This window comes from Pan paniscus, chromosome 8, assembly GCF_029289425.2.
Source record: "Pan paniscus chromosome 8, NHGRI_mPanPan1-v2.0_pri, whole genome shotgun sequence".
Taxonomy (NCBI): Eukaryota; Metazoa; Chordata; class Mammalia; order Primates; family Hominidae; genus Pan; species Pan paniscus.
The window spans coordinates 39,727,768-39,751,050 of NC_073257.2; the positions used below are offsets into that span (position 1 = coordinate 39,727,768).

Genomic DNA, 23,283 nt, shown 5'->3' on the forward strand with positions numbered 1-23,283 from the left:
TGGGATTACAGGCCTAAGCCATTGCATCCAGCCTAATTATCATTTATATTTGGTATTTTTATTGTCATAAGGACACAACTAAAATAAAATGATTGTACCTGTTTGCATATATAAATCTATAATAAAAACATGTATATGATAAAATGTATACATAAAATCTATAAATACAGATAAAAAGATACCCTTTACTTTTTCTTTTTTTATTTTTATTTTTTATCTTCTTAATTTTTGGTGGCGAGAACAAAGATCTGCTTTACCTTTCATTTTTAATAGAGACAGGGTCTTGCTATGTTGCCCAGGCTAGTTTCGAACTCCTGGGTCAAGCAATCCTCCTGCCTGGGCCTCCCAAAGTGCTGGGATTACAGTCATGAGCCACCGGTGCCCAGCCAAGATCCCCTTTACTTCTGAAAAGGATAAAAGTTGTCAGACGATAGCAATCCACCAAAAAAAGAAAAAAAAGAAAGTGGGAAATGATTTTTATCTGTGCAAGATTCATATTCCTCTCTTCTCAAGGATTACTTCATTAATAATAAATTTTCACTAGAACTTTTATACATACTCATTGCAGAAATCATAAAGAAAAAAGTTTGACTTATTATACAAATGCCCAGAAATAACAAATTTTACCACTTTTTTTTTTTTTTTTTTTGAGACGGAGTCTTGCTCTGTCGCCCAGGCTGGAGTGCAGTGGCGTGATCTCCGCTCACTGCAAGCTCCGCCTCCCGGGTTCACGCCATTCTCCTGCCTCAGCCTCCGGAGTAGCTGGGACTACAGGCGCCCGCCACCATGCCCGGCTGATTTTTTTGTATTTTTAGTAGAGACGGGGTTTCACTGTGTTAGCCAGGATGGTCTCGATCTCCTGACCTCGTGATCCGCCCGCCTCGGCCTCCCGAAGTGCTGGGATTACCGGCGTGAGACACCGCGCCTGGCCAAATTTTACCACGTTTTGTACATATTTTCAGCTAACACAAGACCACAGTCTGTATGTATAATCAAACTTTTTTTCTCACTTGAGATACCAAAGTATATCCTCACATGCCAATACACTTCTGTATCTATTGCCACTTTCTTTTCTTTCTTTCTTTTTTTTGAGACAGAGTTTTGCTCTTGTTGCCCAGGCTGGAGTGCAATGGCACGATCTTGGCTCACTGCAACCTCTGCCTCCCAGGTTCAAGCGATTCTCCTGCCTCAGTCTTCGGAGTAGCTGAGATTACAGGCTCCCGCCACCATGCCTAGCTAATTTTTGTATTTTTAGTAGAGACGGGGTTTCACCATGTTGGCCAAGCTGGTCTCGAACTTCTGACCTCAGGATATCCGCTTGCCTTGGTCTCCTAAAATGCTGGGTTTACAGGCGTGAGCCACCACGCCTGGCCTCTACTGCCACTTTCAATGGTCACATATTATCATGCACTGACATTTATTCACAAAATCCATTCTATGGGTTCTCCTTAATACACTGCTTAAGCAATGCTGAGAAAAACAAATTACTTGTATATCTATTTCCTAAAGGCATTTTATTTCTTTTTCTTTTTGAAAGATAGGGTCTTGCTCTGTTGTCACTGACATACCTCACTGCAGCCTAGAACTCCTGGGCTCAAGTGATGCTCCTGCCTCAGCCTTCCAAGTAGCTGAGACTATTAGAGTTGGGGGGGGGGGGTGTCTCGCTATAATGCCCAGGCTGGCCTTGAACTCCTGGCCTCAAGCAATCCTCCCGCCTCAGCCTCCCGAAGTGCTGTGATTACAGGCGCGAGCCATCGCGCCTGACGAATAACAGATTTTATAGAAATAATTTTTAACCCAGAAGTTGCTATATTATGGAAACTGTTTATCTCATTATGCACCTTTCCATAAAGTGTATGACATTATATCTTAAATGTGTACATTAAAAATAAAACGCTGTACGTGCTTTTGTTCGTTAATTCACTTTAAAATTGTCACTTAAGTGCTCTCTAAGGGGATTTCGGGGGGATCGGAAACCAGCTAGAGTTCTGTTTTTGTTTTTCTGCTCAGAAAGGCGGCCTGGGCGCTGGAGCCCTGCAAGGTGTCACCGTCCCAGGGGCTGCGGAGCCCGCGGGAGGCTGATCCAGGCCCTGGGTGGCTCCCACAAAAGGGGCCCCTCTTCCTGCCCGCCTACTCCAGTGGCACTCAGTCCGGGCTTGCGACGCCTATTACCTGTTCATCTTGTCTCTATCGTTCAAGCCATTCTTCCTGAGCAAAAGGATCTGCTGCACTTTCGCCACATTACCCGCGCTGGCAGCTTTGTGGATCTTGCCGAGATCTCGGTCTCGGACGTGGTAGCCGGGCTGCGAGTAGGCGCCCTCCCCCGGCTCGCCCCCGCCTCCCGCGCTGCTCCTCCGCCGCCGCGCGAAGGAGCCCAAGGGCGACTCGCCCTTCTTACTAAAAATCTTCTTCATGGCCCAGGCGACCGGGCTTCAGAGACACCTCATGTCTCTCTCGGCTCTTAACGGCCTCCGGAGCCCAACATAGCAAGTCAGCCCTGGCTGGCCGCAGCCTCCCAAAGGAAACTCCGCGGTTTCCAATCTCTCCCTCCGGGTTACCAAGCAAGCGATCCCGCTAGACACAAGTGCGCATGCGCACCTCAGACGGCAAGGTCCACGCGCGTGCGCACGAAGGCCCAGTGGCCAAGTGTGCTCCGTGCGCATGTGCAAGGCCCAGACCTCGCAAATCTCGGCGACTGGGACGAGCCCTGCGTTCCTGTCAAACAAATGTCGGTGGGAGTCTGGCTGAGTGTTCAGGACGTTTGCGAAAAGAAGCCTCGCGCCTGTGGGGAAGCAGCCTTTACGCATGACTGGGACTGGAGTAGCGTGGAGTTTTAAGATGCTGAAGGCCTCTTCTCCGAGAAAACTCCCCTAAGAAACTCTCTGAATCTCCCTATCTCTCAGTTTATTCCCCTTCCATGTCCCTTTGGGTGCCATCTGGTCTCCATGAGAACTTAACAGATGCAACAACAGAGGGCACAGGATTTCGGAGATCGTGGCAATATGTGTCAAGTGCAAACTTACGAGGAGAAACCAATGCACATTCTCCAGAAGAAATGAGAACGCATTTCTGCATGCCTCCTTCCCCCACCCCTCTGCCTTTGGCCCAGCCTTATGTTTTATTTTTTGCTTTTGATTTTCCAAGGTTACATCTCTTTCTTCTTCTTTTTTTTTCCCCCCCAACAGAGTCTCGCTTTGTCGCCCAGACTGTAGTGCAGTGGTGCAATCACGGCTCACTGCAGTCTCCACCTCCTGGGCTCACCGATACTCCCACCTCAGCCTCCTGAGTGAGTAGCTGAGACTACAGACGCAAGTCACCACGCCCGGCTATTTTTGCATTTTTTGTAGAGACAGGGTCTCGCCATGTTGCCCAGGCTGGTCTCCGACTCCAGGGCTCAAATGATGCTCCCATCTCAGCCTCCCAAAGTGCTGGGATTACAGGTGTGAACCACCACGCCCAGCCTAGATTGAATAATTTGACAACAAATTGGAAGTAGCAACGCAGACGTCAAGTGGAGTCTCAGTAGAAATTGCTGCTGGAATGCACCTCCATAGCTCTGGACAGCTCTAGGGTCCCTTGTGGAGGAGGTGGCTGGCCCCAGAACAGGCGTCTTTATTGCCAAGTGAGAAATGAGCAAAAACAAAACAACACTTCTCAGGCCTCTCCAGCTTAGCTAGATCAAATGGTTTTGATGTGGGAGAGTAGTTTCCACTATCGTCACCAAGAATTTTCCTCCTACACTACCCCAGCTAGAAAGTTATGTTGTCTCCTCAACATTCCCCAAGGTGATCTATGAAGCTAGTCAAGTCCCAGCACTTTAGGAGGCCGAGGTGGGTGGATTACCTGAGGTCAGGAGTTCGAGACCAGCCTGGCCAACGTGGTGAAACCCCGTCTCTACTAAAAATACAAAAATTAGCTGGGTGTGGTGGTGCATGCCTGTAGTCCCAGCTACTCGGGAGGCTGAGGCAGGAGAAACACTTGAACCTGGGAGGCAGAGGTGACAGTGAGCCAAGATCACACCACTGCACTCTGGAGTGGAGACTCTTGGATGGAGACCACGACTCTATCTCAAAAAACAAAAACAAAAACAAACAAAAAATACTCAAGTGTGGAGAACACTGACTCTGAACAGAAGACTCTGACATTTCCTAATGCAGCCTGAAATTAAGGCCAAAGACATTACCAGTCTGGATGGATATAGGAATCACACACCACTCTCCAGGTAAGTTGTAGAGATTTGGTTGACTATAGTGTTTTTGTATAGACCAGAGATACCCAAGGACTATATGTTAGGCCAGCTCTGAGGTGTTGAATTCATCAGCCAAATGCTGGATCCCCAAAAAGTTTCTTGGAGTTCATTGAAAGCTAAGATCTCCCATTCATATGGAAATTAATTTCAGATCCAGAGCAGACACCCTCTAGAAAGTTGTCACTTGAAACTCCCATGCCTGTCTAAGGCTAAAGTAATGCCCTGGTTCAGTTTTCCTATACCCTCATTTAATAATTACGTCAATGAAATTAATGTGTTAGGGGAATATTTGTTTTATAGTGAAAATCAACTGAGATATGAATGCCTTAGCAAATCCCTTAGATAAAGCTCTTTTTTTTTTTTTTTTTTTTGAGATGAAGTCTCGCTCTGTCTCCCAGGCTGGAGTGCAGTGGCACGATATCTCGGCTCACTGCAAGCTCCGCCTCCTTGGTTCACACCATTCTCGTGCCTCAGCCTCCTGAGTAGCTGGGACTACAGGCGCCCACCACCACACCCGGCTACTTTTTGTATTTTGTTTAGTAGAGACGGGGTTTCACTGTGTTAGCCGGGATGGTCTCAATCTCCTGACCTCGTGATCCGCCCGCCTTGGCCTCCCAAAATGCTGGGATTACAGGCGTGAGCCACCGTGCCTGGCCAGATAAAGCTCTTTAATTCCAGTTCAAGGCTGTCACACGTGTTTTCTCCTTTTAAGGGTTACCAAGAAACTCATCAAACCCTTTTCCAAAACTGGTTCATTCATTCTTTGAAATGTGTCTTCCCATGCATTCTGCTGTGTCTATTGAGGAATAATGAAACTATAATTAAACCATGATTAGAACATAAGGGCTCAAGTGTGTTGAGGCCCATCTACCTGTATCTCCTGGAGATCCAAGACCCGGGATGATCACAGTAAGGAGGCCACCACATTAAACAGAAACATGTTCTGGGAACCTTCTTTATTCTAGGTATTGTGAGAGTCAGTGAGGAAACAACAGATGTGTCATTCTTCACTTCAGGGAGGGAGGCAAATTTCATGTTTAGTGCCACATTAAGGGGGAGCACAGAGGGCCTATAGAATCATGTCAAGAGAAGGGTGGTAGGTCATGGAGAGAGGCACATGAAGAAGTGATGTCAAAGCTGAAATTTAGGGCTGGGCATGGTGGTGTACACCTGTAATCCCAGCACTTTGAAAGGCTGAGGCTGGCGGATCACTTGAGCTCAGGAGTTCGAGATCAGCCTGGGCAACATAGCAAGACCCTGTCTCTAAAATCAAATTAAATTAAATTTTAAAAGCTGAGACTTAAAGAATAAACAGGAGTTTGTGAGAGGGGAGAAGATGGAAAGAAAAAAAAAGTACATCCTAGAAAGAGATAATGTGTCTGCCAGGTTTCAATCAGGAGAGAAACCACCTAGTAACCTGAACAAGAAAAATTTAATACAAATAATTATTTGCTATAGAAGTTTGGCATGGTAGCTTGTGCCTGTAATCCCAATTACTTGGGAGGCTGAGGCATGAAGATGGCTTGAAGCCAGGGGTTTGAGACCAGCCTAGGCAGCATAGCCAGAACATGTCTCCAAAAAGTGTTTTAAAATTACCCATGGCCAGTGCCGGGCATGGTGTCTCACACCTGTAATCCCAGCAGAGATTACATACCTTGGGAGACCGAGGTGGGTGGATCACTTGGGGTCAGAAGTTTGAGAGCAGCCTGGCCGACATGGTGAAACCCCATCTCTACTAAAAATACAAAAATTAGCCAGGTGTGGTGGCAGGCACCTGTAATCCCAGCTACTCGGGAGGCTGAGGCAGGAGAATAACTTGAATCCAGGAGGCGGAGGTTGCAGTGAGCCAAGATTGTGCCATTGCACTCCAGCCTGGATGACAGAGCAAGACTGTCTCAAAAAAAAAAAAAAAAAATTAGCCATGCCCAGACATGGTGGCTCATGCCTGTAATCCCAGCACTTTGGGAGGCTGAGGTGGGCGGATCACTTGAGGTTAGGAGTTCAACACCAGCCTGGCCAACATGGTGAAACCCTGTCTCTACTAAAAATACAAAAAAATTAGCCAGGCATGGTGTTGCATGCCTGTAATCCCAGCTATTCAGGAGGCTGAGGTGGGAGGATCGCTTGAACCCAGGAGGCAGAGGTTGCAGGGAGCTGAGATCGTGCCTCTGCACTCCAGCCTGGGTAACATAGCAAGACTCCATCTCAAAAAAAAAAAAAAAAAAAAAAAATTATCCAGGCTCAGTGGCACATACCTGTAGTTCCAGCTTCTTGGGAGGCTAAGGCAGGAGGATCACTTGAGCACAGGAGTCTGAGACCAGCCTGAGGAATATAGCAAGACCCATCTCGGGCCGGGCACAGTGGCTCACACCTGTAATCCCAGCACTTTGGGAGACCGAGGTGGGTGGATCACGAGGTCAGGAGTTCGAGACCAGCCTGGCCAACATGGTCAAATCCCATCTCTACTAAAAATACAAAAATTAGCTGGGTGTGGTGGTGCATTCCTGTAATCCCAGCTACTCGGGAGGCTGAGGCAGGAGAATTGCTTGAACCAGGGAGTCAGAGGTTGCAGTGAGCTGAGATTGCGCCATTGCACTCCAGCCTGGCAACAGAGTGAGACTCCATCTCAAAAAAAAAAAAAAAAAAAAAGACCGCATCTCAAAGAAAAATTATTATTAACTGTAACAGTAGTATAAAAGTGAAAAGAAAAATCTAAAGAATCCTTTAGGGTGAGATTACACCCAAAGTATGAACAACTTAAAATGAGTGGCTTCACAAGGCTGGGGATTCAGATGTCCTTGGAGAAGGTGTGGTTGCCAAGGCCAGAGCTGGTCCACAGTCATCGAGCAAACAGCAAACGCCCTTCTGGAGTACCAGGGGCCCAATCTGATACGTGCATAGATGGTGTGAGGAGGCAGGAAGCCCAGTTCCCCACACAGCAGTACAAGGCTTGAGGGCAGGAAGTTGTTACAAGCCTGCTCACAAAGACCATGGTGTCCATGTTAAAAGGGTTACTGGCTGGGGCCAAAGCTTAGGGTACTCAAGGAACTGCATGCTCTGGGAATGCACAGCCTGGGCAGAGTACTACTGACATTGGTGTAGAAGGAACACAAAGAAGCAACCCAGCAGCACAGCAGAACCTGGGCCAGGGCCACCCCTTGGTCTCTAGGCAGGCAGAAACAACCTACTGGGATGCAGATGAAATGAGGTTGGTAGTCAGATGCAAGGGAAAGTCACATGCAAATGGAGTCAAACTTCTCTGCCACCTAGCAGGCTGTAATCCCACCTCCTTCACCAATGTTTGAACCCCCCTCCCAAATTAACCCCTTCTTGAGTACTCTCCTTCAGCCCTAAGGTACCCTTTAGACTTCTCTTTCCATCTTTATAATTACTCTCATCTCATAGCTTAGTAATTCTTTATATTAAACCACGCTAAATTGCTGTGTGGTTTCTATGCTGTCATTGGACCCAGATTGATACAAAGGCCGTGGAGTCACACTGTTTGGATCTGTCTTCAGGAGACCCTATTGTGGAGTGCACAGTTGAACTGTAGCCTCCAGCTGGTGCTTTCACCAGGACCTTGCTTCTGCCAGGATACAAAGAGGATACAAAGCCAAGTCATTTCTGTCCGGCATAGGACTCCTCTACAGGCTTATGCTGTAATCCCAGCACTTTGGGAGGCCAAGATGGGTAGACCACTTGAGGTCAGGAGTTTGAGACCAGCCTGGCCAACATGGTGAAACCCCATCTCTACTAAAAACACAAAAAAATTAGCCAGGCATGGTGGTGCGCACTTGTAATCCCAGTTACTTGGGAGGCAGAGGTTGCAGCGAGCTGAGATCGCGTCATAGCACTTCAGCCTGGGTGAAAGAGTGAGACTCCATCTCAAAACAAAACAAAAACTGAAGAGGGTGGTTCTTATCTGGTTGATAACTGTTGTGAGATGATTTTGAATATCTGATGTGGCCTTTCTTTGAACGCTGACTCTCGCAGGGACAATTCTGTTCCCACAGCTGTTTTCACCTGCAATTGCCTTGACCTGAATGAATGCACTCCACTCTGGCCTTTCTTTCCTCTTAACTCCTAAGGAATCCACAGATTCACTTTGGATTACCCTCTTCTAAGGCCTGCTCACACCCTTAACAGGACTTTTCATATGGGATCCCAAATGGATTCTCCCTCCCACCAACAGCTCTCATACTTGACCAGCATCTGTCCTCTATAAACATTCAAACATTCTTTGCCAAAACAAATGCTAAGAGACCAGACCAGTCTCAACACAGTAGCCAAGCAGCTCACCAGAACTTTTCTCAGGCTTGATTTCCTGGGGATGAGTTAAATACCTGCTTCCAGAAGTGCAGGAGATTCACATCAAGCTCTCTTAAGACAGTTTTATATGAGAAATCAGCACCTTTCCATCCTCCCTGACAGCTTTGTAAATTTGTCATAAAATGCATTCCCAATTCATAGCAGATTAGCTACATTATGTATTACAATGCTAAGGCAGGACTGAAATAGTTTAGAACACCACACAGCACTTATATATATATAAGCACCACACAGCACTTATATATATATATATAATCATATATAATGAATATATATATAATCATATATATAATGAATATATATAATATATATATATATGAAGTTCCTGTTGTGAAAGGGGAATAAATATCATATTCATGACTAAAATAGGGATTCACCTCTGACAGAAAAGAATTTGCATAGAAGTAAAATCCTCACTTCAAAGATATCAACTCTGGCCTGGTGCAGTGGCTCATGCCTGTAATTCCAGCACTTTGGGAGGCTGAGGCAGGCAGATCATCTGAGGTCAGGAGTATGAGACCAACCTGGCCAACGTGGTGAAACCCTGTCTCTACTAAAAATACAAAAAAATTAGCCAGCATGGTGGCGGGTGCCTGGAATCCCAGCTGTTTGGGAGGCTGAGGCACAAGAATTGCTTGAACCTGGGAGGAGAAGGTTACAGTGAGCCAAGATCATGCCAACTCACTCCAGCCTGGGAGACAGAGTGAGACTCCATCTCAAAATAAAAAAAGAAAAAAAAAATCAGCTCTGCAAATCTTCATGTCCAGTACTGTTATGTTTCCAATCCAAAGATCATCTATATTCTACCACACTTTATTAAAATATTACACACTTACATTAAGAAATATGCTTATAACTAGCTGGCTTGAAATAATGCAGAATTACCTTTAAAATCAATATGAACAAATATTAGAGAGTATCTAGCAATAAAATATGTATCAGTTACTAAAAGTAATAATGATATAGATGATAGGTGAAATTCTGGCATTCTGATAGCTTTGAGTGAATAGCTATGAAAAGTTTAAGTCTTCTTTAGGTTCACTCTTAATAATAAATTGCTTTATCTGGAGTGTGGTTCCAAAATAAGTCACTAAGGAAGAAAAGTATTCAAGAGAAACTGCCTGAGTATCCTTAGCTATTGGATTTAGCAGACTTCATAAACATGTTCAAAATGGAAGTCTGTTTATTATATTAAAGAAAACTTATAATAATCCAATGAACAAAGAATCTCAATAAAGAGGTACAAAGTTATGAAAGAACCAAATGGAAACCTGGGCGCTGAAAAATTCAACTTACGAAACAAAACAATGCAAGTAGATTTGAGATGGCAGACGCATCGGTGAGCTTGAAGAAAAATCAACGTTACACAACCTGAGAAATAGAGGGAGAAAAAGACTGAAAAAAATGAACAGAGCCTGAGACCAGGGTAACAGGAAATGTACCAACAAATGCATAAGGCGAATCACAGAAGAGCAAAGGGCAGAAAAATGTAACTAAGAAATAATGTCCAAAAATCTCTCAAATTTTATAAAAAACATTATATATCCAAGAAGCTAAAACAAACAAAAACCAACAACAACAAACCCAAGTAGGATAAACACTATGAGATCCACACCGAAAAACGTCTTAGTCAAACTGTTTAAAAGACAAGGCCTAGAAAAAAAAAGCCCAAAAGCAGTGAGGAAAACAATTACACAAAGGAGACCAAAAATAATTAACAGCTGACTTCGCACCAAAAGTAATGGAAATCCGGGTGCACTGGGATGACGTTAAAAGAGAGTCAAAGAAAAAAGTTGTCAGGCACAAATTCTATATCCAGCAAACTATCCTTAAAAAAAAAAAAAAGAATCAAGGCAAAACCAGACATTCCCAGATAAAGATTAAGGACATTAAGATCGTATAAAGCAGTAGTTCCAACCATTATTATTATTATTATTATTATTACTATTATTGGAGATGGTGTATTGCTCTGTCACCCAGGCTGGAGTATACTGGCATGATCTCAGCTCACTGCAACCTCTGCCTCCCAGGTTCAAGTGATTCTCCTGCCTCAGCAACTTGAATAGATGCAATTACAGGCATGCACCACTATGCACAACTAATTTTTGTATTTTGGGTAGAGATGGGGTTTCGTCATGTTGGCCAGGCTTGTTTCAAACTCCTGGCCTCAAGTGATCTGCCTACCTCAGCCTCCTAAATTGCTGGGATTACAGGTGAGTCACTGCGCCCAGCCAGTAGTTCCAATTATTTAAAGCAAAAGAAGGTAGGAAAGGAGGAACAGCAGAATCTCTTTAGGTATGAGGAAAAAAAAATAGCAAAAGACAGGTATAAATTCAAATATATCAATAATATTAAGTATAAATGAACTGAACACTCCACCGAAATGGCAGAGATTGTGAAACGGGATAAAAAAGCAAGATCCGGGCAGGGCGCGGTGGCTCACACCTGTAATCCTAACACTTTGGGAGGCCGAGGCGGGTGGATCACGAGGTCAGGAGATCGAGACCACCCTGGCAAACATGGTGAAACCCTGTCTCTACTAAAAATACAAAACAAAAAATAAGCCAGGCGTGGTGGCGGGCGCCTGTAGTCCCAGCTACTCAGGAGGCTGAGGCAGGAGAATGGCTTAAACCCGGGAGGCGGAGCTTGCAGTGAGCCGAGATCACGCCACTGCACTCTAGCCTGGGCGACAGAGCAAAACTCCATCTCAAAAAACAACAACGAAACAAACAAACAAAAAAGGCAAGACCTGGCCAGGCGCGGTGACTTACGCCTGTAATCCCAGCACTTTGGGAGGCCGAGGAGGGTGGATCACGAGGTCAGGAGATCGAGACCATCTTGACTAACACAGTGAAACCCCGTCTCTACTAAAAATACAAAAAATTAGCTGGGCGTGGTGGCCGGCGCCTGTAGTCAGTCCCAGCTACTCGGGAGGCTGAGGCAGGAGAATGGCGTGAACCCGGGAGGTGGAGCTTGCAGTGAGCCCAGATGGCGCCACTGCACTCCAGCCTGGGAAACAGAGCCAGACTCGTCTTAAAAAAAAAAAAAAAAAAAAAAAATCAAGATCCATCTGATAAAGGACTTGCATTCAGAATATATCTTTTTTAACTTGTAAGAACAAGACAACCCAATTAAAAGAAGTAAAAGATCTGAATAGACACTTCTCCAAAGAAGATATACAAATGGCCAATAAGCACAGGAAGATGCTCAGCATCTTATGTCACTAGAGAAATGATCTAACTTGGATGAGATTAATTTGGATATGAGTGGTCCACTAGAATGGCCATAATTATAAAGGCAGACTATAAGCACTGCAAAAGATGTGGAGAAACTATAACCTTCCTACATTGCTAGTTAGAACATAAAATTATAGTCACTTTGAAAATAGTTCATAAGTTTCTTAAAAAATTAATCCAAACACTTGCATGACAATGTTTTGGGTGATGGAAATGTTCTAAAATCTAATTGTGGTGATGATTACACACACAACATCTTTCAACTCTACATTTACAATGAATTTTATCATATGTAAATTATACCTCAACAAATATGTAAAAAAATTTAAGACAGATAAGACTTTATCAATATTTTATACGTGTATGTATGTACATACAGAGAGGGAGACAGAACAGGTTTGGGGCAATAAAAAACGGGCAGAATGATAACAATTGGTAAATCTGGATGCAGGGTATATGAGACATCCATGTATTATGCTGGCAACATTTCTGCCAGTTTGAAATTACATTAAGATTTAAGATTATCAACCAAAAGGTCAAGAATATAATGTAACAAGCTTCCTGTAACAATATCTATCTTTTTTCAATGAAGACCATATACAGCTTAAATTATTAGGAAATTGTAGATAATTTTAATGAAGTCAACGTCAAGAATATAATCTGGCTGTAATACCAATACAATGTGCTCTAAAATAATTTTTCTATTGAGTTAAATATTCATCTGTAGATCCTATAACAGCATGTTCATATTCACAAAATCTGAATGAAAAGTAAACACAACTTGGCATTTCTGACGCAGGGTAACACAAAGTTCACTTCGGAGGGGACTGAGATTTTTGTTTAATTTTGCTTTTGAAACCAAGCACAGTTATAGTCAAAATGAGGGACATTATTCAGAATGAGGTTATGTATTTATTTAACAAAATACTGCTTCTCTGAAGTACATTTCATTAGGGAGAGTGACAGTAATGCTAAAAAAAAGAACATGAAAATGCACACAGCATTTCTGAAAGGTTATAATAATTTATTTAATTTTTTTTTGAGACAGAGTCTCACTCTGTCACCCAGGCTGGAGTGCAGTGGCTCCTGTGATCTTGGCTCACTGCAACCTCCACCTCCTGGGTTCAAGCAATTCTCGTGCCTCAGCCTCTCAAGTAGCTGGGATTCCAGGCATGCACCACCACACCTGGCTATTTTTTTTTGTATTTAAATTTATTTTAATTTTTTTTTGAGGCAGAGTCTTGCTCTGTTGCCCAGACTGGAGTGCAGTGGCATGATCTCAGCTCACTGCAACCTCCATCTCCCAGGCTCAAGCAATTCTCCTGCCTTGGCCCCCAGAGTAGCTGGGATTATAAGCACCTGCCACCATGCCCAGGTAATTTTTGCATGTTTAGTAGAGATGGGGTTTCACCATGTTGGCCAGGCTGGTCTCAAACTCTTGACCTCAGGTGATTTGCCCGCCTTGGCCTCTGAAAAGTGCTGGGATTACAGGCGTGAGCAACCGCGCCCAGCCCTATTTTTTTGTATTTTAGTAGAGACAGCGTTTCACCACGTTGGCCAGGCTGGTCTCGAACTCCTGGCCTCAAGCAATCCACCCGCCTCAGCCTCCAAAAGTGCTGGGATTACAGATGTGAGCCATGGCACCATGCCAAAAGGCTATATTCCTGGCTCTGTGTTTCCGAGACTGCTTTTAATCCCAACTTCTCTACATTTAGATTAAAAAACATTTTATTCATGGTCAATCTGGAACATAATTACTGCATCTTTAGTTTCCACTGATGTATATAGAAGGCTAAAGGCACAATTTTTATCAAATCTAGTAGAGTAACCAAACATAAAATCATTAATTACTTTCAACTTAATAACTAATTGACATTCCTCAAAAGAGCTGTTTTCAATCCTGATAGTTCTTTATTTTTTCAAAATATATTTGCCATGGGATGCTAATTTGCAATAGGTGTCATAATGAGAATAACCCAAACTGGATAAATGTGACAAATGATTGACAAAGCATTTCACACCCTTCAATTACACCACATCAAGAATGAGGGGAAAGCGTTGTAAAAGTAGACTACTGCAATGCTACTTATATTCTTGCAATAAAACCAGCAAGCATCCATATCAAGAGAGTTATCATCTCACTTCCAACTTTTTCCCCTCAAGAACAATTTGAATCTCTTTGGCATCCAAAGTCTCATAGGTCAATAAAGCTTCTGCGAGATTCTTATGCTCCTTTGCATGAGTTTTCAAGATATGTTTTGCTCGTTCATATGAGTCCTGAAATAGAAAAGGAGATACGTAAGCAGCAGCAAATGCAGGGATGCGAAAACCAGTCAATGGGAAGAGAAAGAAAAACTTTATGTACCCTAAAAAATATGAAATCTGTTTATATTTATAAAATCATGTAGAATCTTGATTCTACAGTAGAGATAATTTGTGCATTATAACGTAAATAGTGAGGAAAAGAGAATAAACACCGGAGAAGGCAGAGACCACCTCTTCTATAACACTCTCTAAACCTTTCCATCATACAAACTTTCTGTACCCTTAACTACTCTAAAGCATTCCCTCTACTTCCTTGAAATAATCAAACCCATGGTCCCTCCTGTGGAGAATGCATTCCCTAAGCCCTCTCAAGTGCTATTTGTTCATGTTTACCCTAGTTACTTCACAGTAAACAGCTGAGCTCATTGTTCCCGTTACCTCTTTCAGACCATTACTAACCTACCCTCTTATATAATGCACTCTTCCTATTCTGTTGAAGTCCAGGCCATTTGACTATGGAGCTATCCAACCGTCTTCATTGTGCCATCTAACAAACATAGTCCTTACTCACTAAAGACTTTGGCACTCCGCTCTGTCACTCTCTCTCTCTATTTTTTTTTCAGTCTCACTGTTGCTTAGGCTGGAGTGAAGTCAGGCAATCACAACTCACTATGGCTTCAACCTCCCTGGGCTCAGGTGATCCTCCCACCTCAGCCCAAGTAGCTGGGACTACAGGCATGAACCACCATGCCCAGCTAATTTTTCTATGTTTTGTAGAGATGGGGTTTTGCCATGTTGCCCAGGCTGGTCAGTCTTACCCTTAAAACCTGCCTGGCTGGGTGCGGTGGCTCACACCTGTAATCCCAGCACTTTGGGAGGCCAAGGCAGGTGGATCGTTTGAGCCCAGGAGTTCGACACCAGCCTGGGTAACATAGTGAAATGCTCTCTACAAAAAATAACAAAATTAACTAGACATGGCAGCATGCGCTTATAGTCCCAGCTACTCAGGAGGCTGAGGTGGGAGGATCACTTGAGCTTGGGAGACAGAGGTTGCAATGAGCCAAGATCACAGCACTGCACTCCAGCCTGGGTGACAGGGCAAGATGCTGTCTCAAAAAAAAAAAAAAAAAAAAAAAATACCTGCCTTCATGAATGGGTAGCTTCAACATTCAAATGCAATACATAACCAATCTCTCCACTAAGTTCCCACATCTATTTCCAACTAAGATGCCTCAAATTCAACATATATAATACTGAAATTGGGCCGGGCGCAGTAATCCCAGCACTTTGGGAGGCCGAGGTGGGTGGATCGCCTGAGGTCAAGAGTTTGAGATCAGCCTGGCCAACAGGGTGAAACCCTGTCTCTACTAAAAATACAAAAAATTAGCCAGGCATGGTGGCACGCGCCTGTAATCCCAGCTACTCAGAAGGCTGAGGCAGGAGAATCACTTGAACCCAGAAGGCGGAAGTTGCAATGAGCCGAGATAGCACTACTGCACTCCAGCCTGGGCAACAAGAGCAGAACTCTGTCTCAAAAAAAAAAAGAAAAAACAAAAACAAAAAACTGAAATCATAGAGCTAGGCATAGTGGTGTGTGCCTGTAGCCCCAGCTACTTGGGAGGTTGACTTGAGCCCAGGAGTTCAAGTCCAGCCTGGGCAATATAGCAAGACCCATCCCCTTAAAAAAAAAATGACAAAACCCACAAAAAACCAACAATAAAACACCTACTAAACTTATTTCTTAGGTTGCAGTGAGCCGAGATCATGTCACTGCACTCTAGCCTGGGCAGCAGAATGAGACTCCATAAAAAAAAAAATTTATTTGTTGAATACATGTCAAAGACTCAATAAACAATACTCTTCCCATTCTATTACCTCTTACAGTTTTGCAGCTAAAGTACAATTGAATTTTATATACATATAAAATTTTATATATATATTTTATTTCAACAGCTTATGGGGTACAAGTGGTTTTGGTTACATGGATGAATTGTATAGTGGTAAAGTCTGGGATTTTAGTGTATCCATACCTACATAGTGTACGCTGTACCTGATACCTAATATGTAGTTATTTTGTCCCTCACCCTGAGAATTGAATTTTTACAACCATGCAATATAGAACTGTTCTTAGCCCGTGTCCAGGTTCACGAACAGAGAGGTGCCTTAATAACATTTAAATCATTGCTGAAATGCTGCACCTATTATCTTTATTTTTAATTTTTTCCCCAGACACCATGGTGACTATTATCTTTATTTTATAAAATGATGTTTCTAGTGAACAGAGGGCCTTCAGCTGTTATTTTTTAAGAACCTGACTATTTAAGCACATTGTTCCTAAGAAAATAAATAAGCACAAAAAATATTATTACCCTTAGAAGGATTCTTATTTCTTGTTCGATGGCAGATTGGGTTTCTGGACTTAGTTTCCCTGTATCACTGTAGGTCATAACTCCAAGCTAAAACCAAAAGGAAGAAAGTAATTGAACAGAAAACCCCCAAACACCAACAAATTTGAAAGAGAAAGTACTATCCTATATATAAGGAAACAAATATATGGGGGACAAGAAAGAAGTACAATAGAAAACTGCATTTGAGGCCGGGCACAGTGGCTCACACCTGTAATCCTAGGATTTTGGGAGGCCGAGGAGGGTGGATCACCTGAGGTTAGGAGTTCGAGACCAGCCTGGAAACATGGAGAAACGCCATTTCTTCTAAAAACACAAAAAATAGCTGCGCATAGCGGCACGTGCCTGTAACCACAGCTACTCAGGAGGCTGAGGCAGGAGAATTGCTTGAACCCAGGAGGCGGTGGTTGCAGTAAGCTGACATTGCGCCACTGCACTCCAGCCTAGGTGACAGAGCGAGACTCCATCTCCAAAAAAAAAAAAAATAAAAACTGCATTTGAGGGCAAAGAAATTTCCACATTCTTCTGAAAGTATAAAGACTAACATTTAGCCAGGCATGGTGGCAGGTGACTGTAATCCCAGCTACTTGGGAGGCTGAGGCAGGAGAATCGCTTGAACCCGGGAGGCGGTAGCTGCAGTGAGCCAACATCACGCCACTGCACTACAGCCTGGGCAACAGAGCAAGACTCCGTCTCAAAAACAAAGAAACAAAAAAACACTAAGATCAAAATAGTAAAAGTATGAGCAAGATAGAACATTTAAAATCTTTTTTTTTTGGAGACAGGGTCTTGCTCTGTCACCCAGGGTAGAGTGCAGTGGACTCACTGTAGCCTCGACCTCCTGGGTTCAGAGAATCCTCCCACCTCAGACTCCCAAGTAGCTGGGATTACAGGCACACACCACCATACCTGGCTAATTTTTGTATTTTTTTAGAGATGGGGTTGTGCTATGTTGCCCAGGCTGGTCCAGAACTCACTCCTGGGCTCAAGCAATACAGTCTCCTCAGCCTCCCAAAGTGCTGGGATTACAGGTGTGAGCCACAGTGCCCAGCCTAAAATCATTTTAAGTCTGGTTCTCAGTACTTTCTTGAAAAACCTTGGCAGCTACTTCAAATATAGAAATCCATAATTCACAGAGTATAGTAGTGCTTCAAGGAACAATGACAAGATGAAAATATGAAATAGAGGGAAACAGTAAAGTAACCAAACTTAGAAAGTAGACTCTTTCATGCCACATGGAAAAGCTAAGGAATTCACCTTGCTTTATCACTTAATTAACTCGTGAAGTAATAGTTACTATCTGGGCAGCTCATTCTCAGCAGCTAAGAGAAGGTCCATTTTCTTTATTCAGAGAATAACAATGTTCAGAATAAAGAGCCTCAAATCCATTTGGAGTGAGAGAGAGAAAAAGTGAATATTACCAATTTATAATCAGAACCATCTCTCAAATCAACACTTGACACATAATTTGATACATGAAAAGGATTAAAAAAATCGATTACCTTTTCACTCATTCCAAATTTGGTAACCATCCGCTTTGCTATTTTAGTGGCATTATCAAAATCACTGGAAGCACCTAAAATAAAATAAAAACGTACCATTTTAAAACATATCTTTAAGACCACATATAATTTGAACTAAAGCCATTCTTTAAAGCTAACCTGTTGTAATATGGTCGGTTCCAAATATAAGCTCCTCTGCCACTCTTCCTCCCATACTAACATCCATTTGTGCAAGCAGCTGGGCTCTAGTTTCATTCCATCTGTCATTCTCAGGTAACAGGGACACCTAGACAATTAAAAATTAATCAGATAAAAAATAAGGAAAGAGGCTGGGTGCGGTGGCTCACGCCTGAATCCCAGCACTTTGGCAGGCTGAGGTGGGTGGATCACCTGAGGTTGGGAGTTCGAGACCAGCCTGACCAACATGGAGAAATCCTGTCTCTACTAAAAATACAAAATTAGGCAGGCATGGTGGTGCATGGCTATAATCCCAACTACTTGGGAGGCTAAGGCAGAAGACTCACTTGAAGCCAGGAGACAGAGGTTGCAGTGAGCTGAGATCATGCCATTGCACTCTAGCCTGGGCAACAAGAGTGAAACTCCATCTCAAAAATAAAATACAATAAATAAAATAAAACCAAATTAAAATAAAATAAAATGTAATGAAAGAAATTCAGATACAGGCTGGGTGCAGTGGCTCATACCTGTAGTCTCAGCACTTTGGGAGGCTGAGGTGTGAGGATCACTTGAGCCCAGGAGTTTGAGAGTAGCCTGGGCAACATCGCGAGACTCCATCAATATAAAATAAAATAAAAATTAAAAAAAAATTCAGATACAGTTCTGATATAGTTACATTAAAAACCAGAATTTCAGCACCGTAAGACTGGGCAAAATAAAAAAATACAAACCAGAATTATCATTTAGCTCTCACTAAAGTACTTTATACCATGTTGCTGAAAGCTGGTCATCAGGGGACTGATGAAAAACCAGCAATTAGAGAATAAAAACATCCTTTATAAAGCAACAACAATAGGTGGATAATGCTGCAATAGGACTGTTTTCTCCCCAGGTGCATAGAAATTTTTTAAACATCTACAATGTTGAAAGATCTGATAAACTTGCACTAAATGATAAAAATCTTAGAGAAACTACTGAATCAGTTACTACAAAACATAATGTTTTCCCTTTTGGGGCAGCGGAGTAATTAGATATTTAAGAATTAGGCAGGCCATGGTGGCTCACGCCTGTAATCCCAGCACTTTGGGAGACTGAGGCAGGTGGATCACCTGAGGTCAGGAGTTCTAGAGCAGCCTGGCCAACATGGTGAAACCCCATCTCTACTAAAATTACAAAAATTAGCTGGGCGTGGTGGTGGGCACCTGTAATCCCAGTTACTTGGGAGGCTGAGGTGAAAGAATCGTTTGAATCCGGAAGGCAGAGGTTGCAGTGAGCTGAGATCGCGCCATTGCACTCCAGCCTGGGTGACAGGGCGAGACACTACAAAAAACTTACATGTCCAAGTGTTGGCCCCCGTGGCATGATTGTAGCTTTGTTGATAGGCATTGCATCTTTTGTGTAATATGCAATAATGGCATGACCAGATTCATGATATGCTGTGATGGTTTTGTTTTTGTTATCAATTTCCACACTTCTTCTTTCAGGCCCTAAGATAAATTTAATTGAGTAAATACTCCATTAGAAAGGTATATTTAAATCAACAAAACACATTCTTGCCTGCAAATCAAATACACTCCACCCTTCCTATCAGCAGATTCTGCATCCATAGATTCAACCAAATAAGGATTAAAACTATGGGGAAGAGGAACAATAAAAAATAATACAAATGAAAAAAAATACATTATAACAATTATTTACAGAGCATTTATATTGTATTAGTAATCTAGAGATGATTTGAAGTATACAGAATTATGTAGGTATATGCAAATAGTACACCATTTTATAAAAGACACTTGAGCATCCCTGAATTTTGGTATCCACACGGGTCCTGGAACCAATCCCCACCCCTTCAGTGGATACTGAGAGGTGAATGTATCTGATATGGGATTAATATTATAAAACAAAAAACTCATTCTCCTTAAAGTCATTCTTATTATAGCTCACTCTAACCTTGAACTCTTAGCCTCAAGCAATCCACCCACCTCAGCTTCCCAAAGTGCTGGGATTACAGGCATGTGCCACTGCACCTAGCTTTAGTAATTTTTAGTAATTTTGTTTCTTTTTAAACAGGGTCTGTAACCCAGGCTGGAGTACAGTGGCATGATCATGGCTCACTGTAGCTTTAACTTCTTGGACTTAAGTAATCCTCCCACCTAGGACTCCTAAGTAGATGGGACCACAGTCGCATGCCACCCCACCCAACTAATTTTTAAAATTTTTGGTAGAGATGGAGTCTTGCTATGTTGCCCAGCTGATCTTGAACTCCAACGATTCTGGGCTCAAGCAGTCCTCCTGCCTTGGCCTCCCAAAGTGCTGGGATTACAGGTGTGAGCCACCACGCCCAGTCTACAAAGTTTTTTAAAATGGGCAGAATTCATTCCTAACACATACAAACTTTAACAATTTAACTGAAAACCAAAACTGTCAAAACTATCATCTTAATTCAAAAGGGAAAACTTATTTCTATTTCTATAAAATAAACTTCCAATATAACAAGAATATCATAACTAATGTGATTTTAAGCCAATCCAAGATTTAAAATCGAAATTAAGCACAGAATAAAGTTAAGTATCCTTTTTCGCAGCAATGTCTGACAAGAGGAAATGTATACGTGCCTCATCTCCCCACTACCAGTTTAACTATATAATTACATAAGCAACTAGAATATATTTGTTTCATAAGATGCCAAATTGTGGTGTTGTCAAGTATATATTTTCATGTTCCCATCACTTTCTAAAGCTTTCCAGTCTCTTTCTAAGAAAGAGACAAAACTAATAAATGTGGTACACTATAAAATCAGTTCTGTATCACTGACAAGATTATTGTCAAGAAAATGTTACAGTTTAATGGCATTTGTTTGATGTTAAGTTGGGAATTTTGTAAAATCATTTATTACAAATCTTGAAAACCCAGACACTGAAGTTTTAGAGTAAGATTAGATTCAACATAGCCGTGGCTTTAGCTGTTTGAATAGAGTATTTGCCCCTAAATGAATTATCTAACACAATGAAAAGTAAAAGACAGAAAAAAAAGAAAGGAAACCTACCCATTAGAATTTTGTCTTTGGAAAACTCCAGCTCCTTCATGGTAACCATTTCTTTTCCATCAACAGCTGCTTTTAATGCAGCCTGGTTCACAAGATTCTCCAACTCTGCTCCGGAAAAGCCAACGGTACCTCGAGCTATAATTTCTGGATCAACGGCTAATGTAAAAAGACAACACAACGTTAATAAGTCTAAAACAGGTAAAAGAAAGCTCTTCACAAAGAACTCACATTCCAACTGGGTGCGTTGGCTCATGCCTGTAATCCCAGCACTTTGGGAGGCTGGGGCAGGCAGATCACCTAAGGACAGGAGTTGGAGACCATCCTGGCCAACATGGTGAAACCCCATCTCTACTAAAAACACAAAAATTAGCTGGGCATGGTGGCATGCACCTGTAATCCCAGCTATTCAGAAGGCTGAGGCAGAAGAATCACTTGAACCCGGGAGGTGGAGGTTGCAGTAAGCCAAGATTGTGCCACTCCACTCTAGCCTGGGCAAAAAGGGCAAAACTCTTGTCTCAAAAAAAAAAAACAAAAAAAAAAACACCTCACATTCCGAGGGAAAAAAGAAAATAGCTAGCTATTCTGAGCCATAGTTTAGTCACTTTTTCTCTGAATTTCATCTGGAAATACTTTAGACATAAAAGCTGCCCTTATAGGAAACATGTATAGTTTAATGAATTGATACAGCTATCTCTGAAACTACTGCAGCTTTAATAATTTCATTTATTACTCAAGTGAGTAATAAATTTCCATGTGTTTTGTTTTATAATTTGCTTTCTTCTCTTTTGGCCCCACACTGACTATATCATGAGTTACTGTTTCTGCAGCTTTTAAAAATTATTTTGCATTTTACATTCATCTTAAAAAAATGTGTGTGTGTGTATGTATATGTATGTATCCTCAAATATTATCTGTGTGAATACTCTAAAAAAACCTTTCTTTAGACTCAGGGTTCAAAACAATAGAATCTCCTGGATATACACTAAGGAATGGACTTTTAAACGAACATACTAATGGAAAAAAAAAAAGACAAAAATGAACTGGTCTTTTAATGTTAATACATGTATCATGAAAGGACCACAAACAGGGTGAGTGGTATATTACCACTTTACAGCAATGACAAATGTTTGTTTTGATACTTACATTGATCAAACTTTATTTTATTGAGATACCATTTCAAAATTTCTGTTCGACCTTTTACATCTGGCCTTGGAACTGTAACTTGCATGTCAAAACGACCAGGACGTATTAAGGCACTACAGGAAGAATGCAAAAGGAAAATATAAATTAATAAACTATTTAAGCTCCAATTCAACAGGACTGACACCCTAATGACATGACTGGGAAGCCAATGGCAGCCAGAGCGCAGATGGAGTTTTGTACATAAATATTCAGATAGTTCCTTTAAAACATGGCTCAAGTAACAGTGTCAATAACCAGAAAGCAGAACAAAGGTTCATTTAGATACACGTGTGTACCTAGGTAGCCTACCCCTCAGAAACAAAAGCATGCAGGTAATTCAGTCCAGGAACAAATAATTCCACAACAAACTATTATGAGAACCACACATCCATCTCAACTGCTAAGTACAGAATGTTAGACTAGAGTCTTAGGCAGTGACAAACTACTGATCAAATGAAAATACGAATAACTTCTACAGTAAAATTTTTTTCATAGTAACTTTAAACCTAGTTATAATACTACAGTTAATTTATTTTAAAAATCCTCTCTACATACAACTTTTGTGACATATAACAAATAAATATTTTAAGTTTTATTGAGATGTAATTCACATAATTTAAAGTGGATACTATAGTGGTTTTTAATACATTCAGAATTGTACAACCATCACCACAATCTAATTTTAGAATATTCCCATCCCCCACAAAGAAATCCCATATCCAATGACAGCCATTCCCCATTCTCCCTAACCTCTGGTAACCGCTAACCCAATTTGTCTCTGTGAATTTGCTTATTCTGGATATTGCATATAAATGGAATCATACAGTGTTGATGTGATCTTTTGCAACGGACTTCTTTTAGCATAATTTTGTAGCATGTAACAGTACTTCAC

General features: G+C 42.0%; 2 protein-coding genes across 21 annotated transcripts in view; both read right to left on the reverse strand.

Annotated features, from left to right (window-relative positions):
- The window catches only part of ANKRD26 (ankyrin repeat domain containing 26), a 118,317-nt gene extending 115,721 nt beyond the window's left edge, over window positions 1-2,596 (reverse strand). For 14 of the 19 annotated variants that reach the window (XR_008619894.2, XM_055092515.2, XM_063607647.1 and 11 more), the window contains exon 1: window positions 2,173-2,596. Coding sequence is in view for 17 of the 19 variants with exons in the window: in XM_055092515.2 (XP_054948490.1) it covers window positions 2,173-2,414 (242 nt within the window). In the remaining 2 variants the exon portion in view is untranslated. Of the gene's footprint in view, window positions 1-257; window positions 405-2,172 lie in introns of all 19 variants that reach the window. The other 5 variants (XM_063607640.1, XM_063607639.1, XM_063607649.1 and 2 more) reach the window with 3 other exon arrangements.
- Window positions 2,597-12,423: 9,827 nt separating this feature from the next.
- The window catches only part of YME1L1 (YME1 like 1 ATPase), a 43,896-nt gene continuing 33,036 nt past the window's right edge, over window positions 12,424-23,283 (reverse strand). For both annotated transcript variants that reach the window (XM_003821420.7, XM_034930163.3), the window contains 7 exons: window positions 22,353-22,465; window positions 21,210-21,365; window positions 19,499-19,650; window positions 18,146-18,272; window positions 17,987-18,060; window positions 16,449-16,535; window positions 12,424-14,091 (listed from right to left, as the gene is read on the reverse strand). In XM_003821420.7, coding sequence (XP_003821468.1) covers window positions 13,948-14,091; window positions 16,449-16,535; window positions 17,987-18,060; window positions 18,146-18,272; window positions 19,499-19,650; window positions 21,210-21,365; window positions 22,353-22,465 — 853 coding nt within the window. In that variant the 3' untranslated portion in view covers window positions 12,424-13,947. The remainder of the gene's footprint in view (window positions 14,092-16,448; window positions 16,536-17,986; window positions 18,061-18,145; window positions 18,273-19,498; window positions 19,651-21,209; window positions 21,366-22,352; window positions 22,466-23,283) is intronic.